Genomic DNA, 12,104 nt, shown 5'->3' with positions numbered 1-12,104 from the left:
AATATAAATGGGGGTCCAACATCGGTAACAATAAATTGGGATGGGCCTAACTCAACCCCAAAAACTAGCTTATAAGGTGAGGATTGCCCAATACCATATAAGAAGACCAAGACACTCATTACCCACCGATGTGGGACACAACTCAACATATATTGCCTTTTTTCGTCTTCTTGAACTGAGGGTCTATCAGAAACAACCTCTCTACCCCCTCGGAGTAGGGGTAAGGTCTGCGTACACTCTATCCTCCCCAGACCCCACTAGTAAAATTTCACTAGGTCGTCGTTGTTTGTTATGTTTGTATTTTTCTCCATTTTTCACATTCAAAGATGAGAAACTTATTTTAATTATGTGGATGCAGATGTCTATGGAATCAAGACATGCAGAGTTGATATAGGATTTTAAATATGCACAATAGGACCAAGAGATGGATGCTTTCGAAAATGTGTGGAAGGAACAGAACGTGCTGTCACTGAAGGAACTTGTATAATTAATGAACTTGGTGTAAGAACCTGCAAATGTGTATTTTATTGTGCCTCAAAACCCAGTATACATATTTCTATCCCTTAGATTTTTTTATTTATTTTTTAAATTAAGTTCCATCGGAAGTAGTATTTGTTATAGTTGTAGCTCTATAGTCAGTTGCAATAAATTACCAAAAAATAATGAGCATCTAATGTTTTCATTCAAAGAGTTATCTTTCTTGAATTAATATATTGATCTTTCTTCTAATTAATATCACCCTGCCTCTCTTTTTTATAACGTTGGGTAGGATTTGTTTCATCTTCTTTTTCTTCTCTCAATTTTGCCCAAATTTTCAGTCTCTTTTTATTCGTCTTTTTCCTCTCTTTTTTTGTGTATTTGTTGGATTCTCTTCAGACTTTTCATAGATATATTGTTAATTACTTCCTGCAAATGACAGAAACGAAAACAATTGTAGTTTCTTCCTTGAATCGTTTACACAACTTATTAGAGTCATTTATTTAGCAATTAAAAAAAAATAAGTGTCTTAATTTTCATGATGCGAGCAAACAAAACAAACACAATCTCTAGATTTAAGATTGAATTAATCATTGGTTCATGCTTATAAAATTGGTTGTAACTGCTTTCTAGGGGCTCTTTTCACTGCTTCACGTTGTTTTCTAAGCAAACCTATAAGAGGAAAAATGATTGTTGTAGCTCCTATCTTTTGAAATGGAGAGCAAAATCCAATATCACCAATGCTTCCATAACTATAGCAAGAAGATGACATAGCTTTCAACCAAAGCATAGTCTTTTCTCTTTTGAAAAATGCCTCATGTGGCATGAATAGATAGGAGGAAAACTTAATAGTTAGAAAAGCATATATAATTTTTCTTCCGGGGACATTCGATAAAAAGAAAAGCATATTTAATTGCGGTTGTAACATCACATTAGTAAAAGCAAGCAGAGGTAAAGAAATTTTTTGTGATATATCCAATATTTAGCTTGATCACTATTTCTTCGTTTTGGAATATTTCAACAAAAAATTTAAATGTGAATATGAGTAACATCAACTATGATGGCAAATATTTCATGTCTTAAAGTTTCTGCCATGTTTTCAGTAATTATAGCCTCCCAAATCCAAATCTAAAAATCTCGGTGAACAAGCACATTAGCTTATAATGAGAAAGAACCTACCTGCATAAATGCATTGAATTGTTTAATTAGATGAGAAAAACAATCCATAACTCTATAAATGAAATAGCTAGCGTAGAGTGAAATTTTTTCAATGGTCACGCTTACAAACGGACAATTATGAACTTAGTATTTAAACCACATCTCAGAAAATTCCTCCTAGTTTTTCTTTTATGATATCTTGGTTTATAGTGGTACATGGGAACAACATCTAGAACACCTAGCAGTTGTTCTTCGTCTACTGCGGGAGATCAGTTAGTCGCTAAACAATCCAAATGTCTGTTTGGACAACAGAGGATTGATTGCTTGGACCATGCCATATCTTCTCAAGGATTGGCTGTAGACCCTGCCAAAATTGAGGTGATCAAGAATTGGCCAGTTCCCAGGTCTATCAAAGAAGTGCGTAGTTTCTTGGGTCTTGCTGGGTATTACCGGCGTTTCGTTCGTCAATATGCATCGGTGGCTGGTCCGTTAACGGATTTGTTGAAAAAGGATGCCATTGGTTGGACTGAACGACAACAACATGCATTTGAGGCCTTGAAAAGTGCCCTTGGATCTGCTCCAGTCTTATCTTTGCCCGATTTCTCTAAAGAATTTCATGTGGAAACAGATGCTTCAGGTATAGGGGCTGGTGCAGTATTATAACAACAAGGCCACCCAATTGCCTATTTTAGTCAAAAGTTGCGTCAGCGTATGCAGAAAGCCTCAGCTTACCACAGAGAGATGTTCGCAATTGCACAGGCTGTTAGTAAATGGCGTCAATATTCGTTGGGTCGCCGTTTTGTCATTCACACAGATCAGCAGTCCCTTAAGAATTTAACAGAGCAGGTTATTCAGACCGCAACAAAAATGGTTGACTAAATTGGTTGGTTATGATTTTACCATTTTGTACAAGCCCGGGAAGACCAATTTAGCAGCTGATGCTTTATCTCGGACCCCTGCAGCTTCCTTTCATGCCATTTCTGGTCGCACCTTTGATTTAATAGCGGATTTACGGCAAGCAAATGCGAATCATCCTGAGTTGTTGGCTTGGAAACAGAGTATTCATGAGGAGGCAGAGACTCCTTCCGCTTTCCTCTTTAAAGATGGTCTTCTGTTGTATAACGGTAGATTGGTTATTCCTTCCGATTCCCCTCTTCGCATTCAATTGCTCAAGGAGCTTCATTCTTCGCCGGTTGGTGGTCACGCTGGGATATCCCGAACTTTCCAAAGAGTAGCTTCTAATTTTTTTTTGGAAGGGTTTACGACAAGATGTCAAAACCTTTGTTGCTTCTTGCAAGACCTGCCAACAGATGAAGGTATTTAGACATTTCGGTTTGGTATTTTCGGTATTCGGTTTTTTAAAATGCTATACCAATATTGTACATAATTAAATTCGGTATGGTTTGGTTTTTCTCCTTTCGGTTTCGGTTTATTTGGTTTGGTAACTTCGGTTTATTCGGTTTGAATACTAACTAGTGTTGATCATAGACTGTAATATTCTTAATTAAAGTACTTAAAAACACAAAATTAAAATTTTTTGTTGACAAAAGTTTTGTCCAAAACCGTCAAATATCAACCCAAAGAGAGAAAACTATACATAAAGGAATAAATTTGATCATTAGAAATGTGTTGTTACTAGCTAAGAGCTAATTGATAAACTTAGAGAATAAAAGAAAGTAAAATTTTAGATTTTTCATATTTATGTTATAATTAATAATATGTATATTGTGTAATATAATATATATTTCGGTACGGTATCGGTATTTTATTTTAAAATACCAAATACCATACTGAATACCAAAATATCAAATACAAAAATTTTCGATTTCGGTACGGTAATTCGGTATTTACCAAATTATGCATGGCTCTAGTTTAATCTATAGCCTCTTAAGGATATTTCCTATCTTGTAGCGCAAATACGTATTCAACGTATTCGTCTTCTCTGCGACTTAATTTTGCTGCAATAACTTTTAAATCTCACTTGGACCATAGAAAAAGAAGAAAAAAAAGTAACTCTAACCTCATAGAAGTAGTTCTGGCAGTGAGATCCCTAAGCGTGACATATGAATTTCTTCCACTTAGAAAAACTATCAACCTTTAATGGATGAACTGAAGAGGCCTGAGCACAACAACAACAACCCAGTGTAATTCCACAAGTGGGATCAGGGTAGGGTAGGATGTACGCAGCCTTACCCATACCCCTGGAAGTCATGTAATGTAAATATGGTTTAATATTGTATCACATTGACTTCAGAAATTAAGGTTCCAACTAACAATCTTGCGTCCATACCAGTGATTTTAAAATATTCACTTGGATGTTGAAAAAGGAATAAATACTACTCCATATGGCTAATGACACAAATAGTGGCATTGTCAAATGCAAAAATAAAGAGGTCAAACACAGGAATTTTCTTTTACAAATTATAAACTCTGAAGAAGACATCTTAGAGTTTCTTCCCCTGTTATCCCTTCAAATTTTTATCTTTCATCTTCAATGTACCATATGACTGTTTGAGAATTTCTCTAATATGTCAATATAACTCCATGGTATTTCACAGTTGTCATCTCCAATTCCAATTGAAATCAAGTGAGATTCTAAAGTCTAGTGTTATATTTTTCATAAAGTAATGGGTATTATTTTTTTCATAATTAGCACAGAGTACCAGACATGAAATTTGTTACTTTCCTTCTGCTTTCATGTAAAGAAAAAAACAATTTATTTCTTCCTCTACTAAGCAGTCAAATCTTTCACGAAACTCCAGTAAATCGCATTGGTCTCACTACAACAAAGAATTACAGAACAAAGAAATCAAAAGAATGACAGCAAAGCTTAATTACTGAAAATACCGAGACCTTACCCTCATCTCAGTATCCGTTTCTTCCGCAGTCTCTTCATCCTCACCATGTATTCCATCATAGAGTCCTCAACATCAGAAGCCAAAAACATATTGAAGTTTACTTTCTGTCAGTAGGCCAAGTAAGTCCGTTGACAAAAGGTTGTCTCAATCTAACTACAACAACAACAACAACAACCCAGTATGATCCCACTTAGTGGGATCTGGGTAGGGTAGTGTGTACGCAGACCTTACCCCTACCCTGATGTAGAGAGGCTGTTTCCAAATAGACCCCCGGCATCCTTCCCTCCAAGAACTTCCCACCTTGCTCTTGGGGAGACTCGAACTCACAACCTCTTGGTTGGAAGTGGAGGTTGCTTACCATCAGAGCAACCCCTCTTGACTCTATCTTACTATCTAACTATCATCATCAAATTACATATATTACGAAATTACAGTTTTTAATACAGGATAAACCACATATCGTATTAAACAGCATGATGTATAACATAATTTAGAAAAAGTAAAAAACTTACCTCTCATTGGCTGGTACATATCTTCTCATGAATGTTAGGATGAATTTATGCCACGATATGGAACTCATCTCTTTCACTTTCTTTCATGTTACTGAATCTCTTGGTAGTGTCTTACCAACAGAGATTACTCCGAAGGCATGCCAAGAAACCGGTTCTACGATGGGCTGGTGAACACAATGATGAAATTTAAATTAAATCTCACATGATCGTGCACTCTTCAAGCCTTCCATCTTGAGCCCATAACATGATGTCTCAATGTTCAACTATATTCCAATCCCTGCAAACATATTTAGATGCTTCCTAATCAAAATTAAAACAAACGTTGACAGTATAAAAGTAGTAATAAGCGATAATACAACAACAACATACCCAGTATAATACCACGGGTGGGGTCTGGGGAGGGTAGTGAGTACGCAAACCTTACCCTTACCTGGAGAGGTAGAGAGGTTGTTTCCGAAAGACCCTCGGGTCAGGAAAAGATGGAAAGGAAGAATGGGGGAGAAGAAGAAGAGGAAAAAGGGGGGGGGGGGAGAGAAAGGCGATAAGCAAAGAGGAGAAAAACTAGCATCAAATAGTAACCAACAGAGAGCAACAATATCCAGTAAAAGGGAAGAAAAAGTAGCATCAAACAGTAACAATCAGAGAGCAACAATCCCAGTAGCAATTTACAAAAACAAAGGATGTGGTTGCAAAATACCAGATACAATAACAAACTAGACGGAAGTAACTTTCAACCCACAACAAGAATATTACTAGTACTACTGGTGAACCTATGAAAAATTCGCAACTACCTGTCAACCCACCACTTAATCATCGACCTCCACACCTTTCTATCGCTAGCCATGTCCTCGGTTAGGTGAAGCACCGACAAGTCCTGCCTAATCACATCTCCCCAATACTTCTTAGGTCTACCCCTGCCCTTCCTCAAGCCCGCCACGGTCAACCTCACACCTCCTGACCGGGGCATCTATATCTCTCCTCTTCACGTGCCCAAATCATCGCAGCCTCGATTCCCGTAACTTGGCTTCCACATATGCCACTCCCACCTTGATCCTGATAACTTCATTCTTGATCTTGTCTTTCCTGGTATGACCACACATCCATCTCAATATTTCTGCAATGTTATCTTTTGGACATGGGACTTTTTGACGGTAATAAGCGATAATAGAAGAACAAAATAAGTGAATGAGAAAATTTCCTTTGGAGGTATAACTACAGAATGTGGAACTTTGTGAAGGAGCATATCTCTTCGTAACACTACAATAAGGGTCTTTTTGTTTAAGCCCGTTTGCTAAGCATTTTTTTAATTAGGGTACTTAATTTAAATAGGTTAATAATTAAAAGGGATATTTTGGTAATTTAACTTTTAACTTAAGGCCTTCCCACTTTTAATATAGTATAAATAGATAGATATAGATAATAAAAGTTTAGTCCATTATAAACTAGAGACCAGTAAATGCTTTTCGTTAAGAGAGAATCTCTGTGATCCAAATAAAAACAGATAGGAGGTAATCTCGAGACTTATTTCAACAAGGAAATAAGAGAATAGACATCCATGTAACTCACATTATTCAAGGTACTTCGATTTCACTTGGAAGTTTATTTATCTCTTTTATATGACTTTTACTGCCCAATACCCCCTTATTGTTGCCAAAAAGAAAAGGATGGAAGGAAGCCCTCAGGGCTTTGGTCTAGTGGTCAGAGCACAGCATATGAGGTGTGGGTTAGGTGCACGTCACACTGATTCTGACCATGCCGCATATAAAAGCCTGGTATTTAAGTGGAGAAGAATAAATAGACGGACCCCTTATACACCAAATTTCAAATTGTGGGCATAGTTTTCGGGGATTCCTCAATTATCAAAAGAAAGAAACGAAAAAAAAGAGATGGAAGGAACAGATAACTAAAGAGTTCCATTACATATTTCAGGAATAAGGTGAAATAGCTCATGGAGTTTTTTCTTCTGATGGATGACAGACATAAGGTGGAAGACAGGTTTACTTCGGACGGGTGACAAACACAAGGTGAAATCACAAATGCTTCATGGAGTAAACCTGCATGCCTATTCTCAAATATAAATAAAAGCTGAAAAGCAAGAATCTTAAGCGAAAAAGGAAACATCATGCCCTTAATGATTAAACCATAATCTTATCCATGATGCTAATACCATGTTTTTGAAGTAACTCGAACTAACAATTTTAGGATCTGATTTAAAATGTCAATGAAGGTGGTATGACCTGACAATTCTATCCATCAACAACATGATTTCTTCAAGAATCTTCCTGGAGGAGAAATGGGCTAGATTTGGCTGTGCTTTGATGTCAGTTATAAAGATGTCTTCCTTATACGCTTATTATGCTCAACACTAAAATGCAAGAAATGCATGAATATCCTAGAGGAATCCAGCTCCTAATAAAGCATGTCATGACTTTTTTCAATACTCACAAGATAAAAGAACTTATACTATCTACCACTTATAGAATGAATAAATAGACAGTCTCATGAGTAAAGGAAATGAAACATTTCTGCCTGTCGCCGTGTCTATTGACCTGCTATAGTCGCTGCCATTTTAGGGACAACAAGTTAACTATTGCATTTTTCTTTTCTTTTCTTTTCTTTTTTTTTTTTTTTGATAAGGCAAAAAAACTTTTATTTCATTGACAGGGTACCGAGCAGTTAAGTATTGTATTTTTCCACACAACAAAACAAAAGGCGCTCAATAAAAACCCTAAATTAGCTGCCAAAGATAACAGGAAAAGTGCAATTTTAAGAGTAATGTGTACAAGGCAATGAATTACGGCCGTACAGTTTGATTCACAAATTTCAAAGGATACTTAAGATGATGTATAGCAGAATAAACCTTAATGAAGAGCTATTTCATTTTGTTGATGAAGAAAACAAGAACAGTAAGTGGCCGTAAATTTGTCATTTGAAAAAATCACTAAATTCATTCAATATTTTTCATGACATACAAGCACTAAATTCTTTGGCTCCTTTATAGCACCTCCTTCAACCTAGGAAAGATTGATTCACCCCGATTAACCGAAAATAACTTCTTCCAAAACCTCAACTGATTCACTTTTATCAAAATGATATTACTTTAAAATTGCAACCCGTATATGCAGACTAAGCGTCATAATTTCCTTCATCTGTTGTACCTATGGCTGCTTTTTCAGTGCGTGTTCCTTTGCTAGAGGAGGCATTGTAAATGAATTGGAATTTCAGTTTTTAGCATAGAGGGATATCTGTTTAGGGCTTGCAGTACATGTGCAGGTATATTTTATTTGTTAGGTAATTCGAAAGCATTCAACTTTACCTAGTAAAAATAGGCATGTCTCTTCCCATTATTTTTGAATGTTTAATAAACGGTTTATGAATATAATAGTATAATTCTATGAGAAATACTATACTCATGACATGTTATTAAACTTGTGTAACCATTTCCCCTGGGTAAGTCCCTCGTAAAAAAGAAAAGTGTGAATCTTTAGTTCTTGTAGCTAGTGTTATCGAGAAGTGTGAAGCGCACCAATTTTATCACTGAATTTTCTTGTTATGGTTCCTTGTCCACTCATAAAATGTCATCATTAGAAAAGCTCTCGGAGAACACACGTCCTGGTCTATGGAGGCTGAAGGTGAGTTTGTGAATTAATACATTCCCTGGATAAACTCTGGTATTATGTATGAAGAACAGATGCAAGTTCCAAAAAAAGTATTCTAGAACTACTCCACTCAATGATGTTTCATATGATTGCTTTTTTGACAAGCTCTTGCCATAAAGATGACATATGTTGCATACAGCAATGAAAAGCTTGACGTGCTTTTCTGAGCCATTTCTCATCTGTTAGAGAGGCCCACTCTAATACATTAAGAAAATATGTCCACAGTGGCCAAAATAGAAAAAACCGTTCATAAGAGAACTTTTGATGCCTTGTGTCCCCTTATAACCTAGGATCAATGGTGATAAAGGTGATAGTTCCATATCCCTTGTTTAACTAAATGATTGGTCTAGCAACAATAGTGTGGCCTAGTGGTCAATGAAGTGGGAGGAGAGTCATGAGGTCTCACGTTCAAATTCCAGTGGAGGCAACAAACACTAGGTGACTTCTTCCCATCTATCCAAGCATTGGTGGACGGAGTTACCTGGTACCTATGCTGGTGGGAGGTACCTACTGGAATTAATCAAGGTGTGCACAAGCTGGCTCAAATATCGCCGTCATAAAAAATGATTGGTCTGCCTATTAGTTTCGGACATTATTTCCCTGTATTAAATCATGCTCCTTATGCTATCTTGTGCTTCAAATATGACGCTACGTATGTCAAAAGAACTAGACTCAGAAAATGTGATTTGATCGGTTAGGAAAAGATAAAAAGAAGGCCACTTTGTGGCACCAACTACAGTTTCAAATCCTGTAATGGTGAGTGCTTTCTAGATGTGGAAAGATCACCGGTGACCAGCCTGACAAGAAGTCAGACACTTACAAATGATCTTTAGTCAAACTACTATATCACTTCAAAAGACAGCATATTAATTCCAATAGTGGTGGGGGTATCAAAGTTTTTGAAGGTGACATATCTTCAAAATCAAAGAACCCCTGGCATATATCTATGTCACCTTTTCTCGAAGGAAAAGATCATCAAGTAAGCATCCAGCCACAACCAATTTAACAATAAATATTCAGTTAAATCATGAAATCTGAATAAAGTCGACATCACAATGAAATGAAATATGTGTAAAATACCTACATACTATTGAATAGGAGTGACCAGATGTATCCTAAAACGGTGTTGAATATTGTTACTGAAAAATTGAGACAGGACTTACATCTGTTCTTATATTAAAAAAACATTCATGCAGAAAGATATACTTTACAGATAAAGAGAGACCTCCAATGTATGAATTTTAAGAAGTCACGTACCTCCATCTTTGACAGCTAAGTAATCTTTGAGTACTATCATCATTTGGTTTTCCCAATTGCAGCCAAGCTTTCCAATAGTTCAATAACGAGAGGAAAAAAGAAGTTCATTTCTCATTTCTTGGATGAAACTCTGGTATCATATTAACCAAAAAAGGACCTTCCCCTATTAACAAAAGTAGTTCTATTAGCAGTGACATTGTGGCTTTACCAGCTGGGAAACCCTTTCCAACAATTTCCTTCAAAAGAGCAATCGCTTCATTAGCTGTATTACTCTTGAGAAGTCCATGCATAATAAGATTGGAAGTGGCATTCTCAGGGAAAGAACCATCGTCCTCCATTTTTCTTAGCAACTCTTTGGCTTCATCTACTAAACCTTCAATACAAAGTCCATTTACTGTTACATTGTATGTTATAGCATCAGGGTGCAACCCTATGGAATAAAGCTTATCAAAAATTGAACGAGCTTTATCAAGCTTCTGAATTTTAAAAAATCCACCATTGCCTGTGTTATAGATCAAAATATTAGTATCTTCTTGTTGTTTATCCCACCTATGAAAGAGGGACATCGCTTTTTCAACATGTCCATTCTTTAAATAACCATGAAGCATTACACCACAAGTGTAAATGTCGGGACTATGGCCTGCGTTTTGCATCTCAGAAAAGAAACTTTCTGCACACTCAACTCTACCAACTTCAAATAGACCTTGCAAGATAGTACAATATGTAACAATATCAGATTTTAACCCCTTTTGCGAGATTTCACAATATAAATGCATAGCTTCGTCTAATTTCTTTTGCTTGCAATATCCATTGATTAATATGTTGTAACTAAAGATGTCAGGCTTGATGTCAGAATCAATCATAGAGTCAAAAACTCTCCTTGCTACATCTATTTCAGCGCGCAAACAATACCCTTCCATTATCAGATTGTAGGTAATTGCATCTGGCTTTTGACCTCTTTGTATCATTAGCTGTAACACTTGTACAGCATCTTCAACCATCCCTTTCTTGCAGAATGCATCTACCAACATGCTGAATGTGTGCACGTTTGGGAAAATATGAAGAAACATCATCTCATCCAGAAGAAGTCTAACCTTTTCCCACTGATCCAACTTACACAAACCATCAACCAGTGAACTATATGTAAGTACGTTGGGAGTAATGCCTTTCCGTTTCATTTCATTGAAAAGGTTGAAAGCAGCACCTACCATCTTATCTTTGCAAAGCGCATCTACGACAATGCTATACACAACAGTGTTAGGTTTGGGATCCCCTTGTTCCATTATCCTCAGCAAACTAAGAGCTGTTTGAGTATGTCCTTTTTTACAAAGACCATTCATGACGGTACCATACATAACTTCATCAAGCTCACAAATTTTCTCAGTGACCAGCTTTTGAAACAACCACATGGCATCTTTAATCTTATTTTGTTCAAAAAGCCCCCTCGTAAGAGTGCTGAAAGTAACCACGTTAAACTGAACACCACTCTTGAAGAAAATACCCAGAACCGAAAACCCATGTTCAGCACGATCCAACAAGCAAAAACAATTAATCACAATAGTCAAGATATAATCATCAAAGGATATCCCCAGTTTCCTCATCTCTCTAAAATATGAAACAACGGCAGAGTAATGTTTCATGTTAATCATCACCCTAAACAATTTTGCAAACTCAATAACCGAAGGAATAGGTTGTGTTCGGACCATTTGATGAAAAACGCAAACAGCATCGTTTAAATTATTTACATGTCTCAACTCCCTAAAAACAGCAACTTTACGCTTTTTAGAAATCGACGGCTTTTCTTGAAATGAAGAATGTAAAGCAGAACAAGAATGAAACATAGTTGCACGGCGGCCAAGTGATAAAACAAACAATAAATTACCTCTGCTACAGAGAGGTTTTATCCATGAATGAGAGAGCATGGTGGCTGCTCTGTTTCTTCCTCATTGTCTACGTTTCTTGCATCCTTCCGAGTTTTGTGCTCAATTGCTCGATGGACTCGGGTAATTGATATTTGGGCTAATTTGGATGATACCTGTGGCGGCCCAATTGGGTAATTAGGGGGGGGGGGCTTTTGGGCCACTATTGAAGTTGTAAAAATTGCACGAGGCGCCCTATTTGGTCGTCCCATTTAACCTATACTCATTTTTTTTTAAAGTTTTAATTTGTACCCATTTTTTTAA

At 36.6% G+C, this 12,104-nt stretch overlaps 1 protein-coding gene across 9 annotated transcripts; it reads right to left on the bottom strand.

Moving 5' to 3' along the window:
* Positions 1-1,687: 1,687 nt before the first annotated feature.
* Positions 1,688-11,889, bottom strand: LOC104218751 (putative pentatricopeptide repeat-containing protein At1g12700, mitochondrial). Of its 9 annotated transcripts, XM_009769319.2 has the most exons (6): positions 9,922-11,889; positions 5,006-5,282; positions 4,494-4,558; positions 3,656-3,754; positions 2,536-2,935; positions 1,688-2,460 (listed from the first exon to the last, which is right to left on the bottom strand). In XM_009769319.2, the coding sequence occupies exon 1, from the start codon at positions 11,841-11,843 to the stop codon at positions 10,026-10,028; it is 1,818 nt and encodes a 605-aa protein (XP_009767621.1). In that variant the 5' UTR covers positions 11,844-11,889; the 3' UTR covers positions 1,688-2,460; positions 2,536-2,935; positions 3,656-3,754; positions 4,494-4,558; positions 5,006-5,282; positions 9,922-10,025. The 9 variants fall into 9 exon arrangements, with proteins under 9 accessions (XP_009767621.1, XP_070023749.1, XP_070023747.1 ...); XM_070167648.1 differs by having other exon boundaries at positions 1,688-2,239; positions 2,368-2,460; positions 3,656-5,282; XM_070167646.1 differs by having other exon boundaries at positions 4,494-5,282.
* Positions 11,890-12,104: the final 215 nt, after the last annotated feature.

Source organism: Nicotiana sylvestris, chromosome 2 (assembly GCF_000393655.2).
Source record: "Nicotiana sylvestris chromosome 2, ASM39365v2, whole genome shotgun sequence".
In the NCBI taxonomy this organism is placed as follows: domain Eukaryota; kingdom Viridiplantae; phylum Streptophyta; class Magnoliopsida; order Solanales; family Solanaceae; genus Nicotiana; species Nicotiana sylvestris.
Note: the sequence above shows the minus strand (reverse complement) of the source record. Positions and strands in the feature narration are given on the sequence as shown.

Bases quoted from the DNA above. Each gene is read 5' to 3' on its own strand.
- LOC104218751 (XM_070167645.1), bottom strand. From the start codon at position 11,843: ATGCTCTCTCATTCATGGATAAAACCTCTCTGTAGCAGAGGTAATTTA.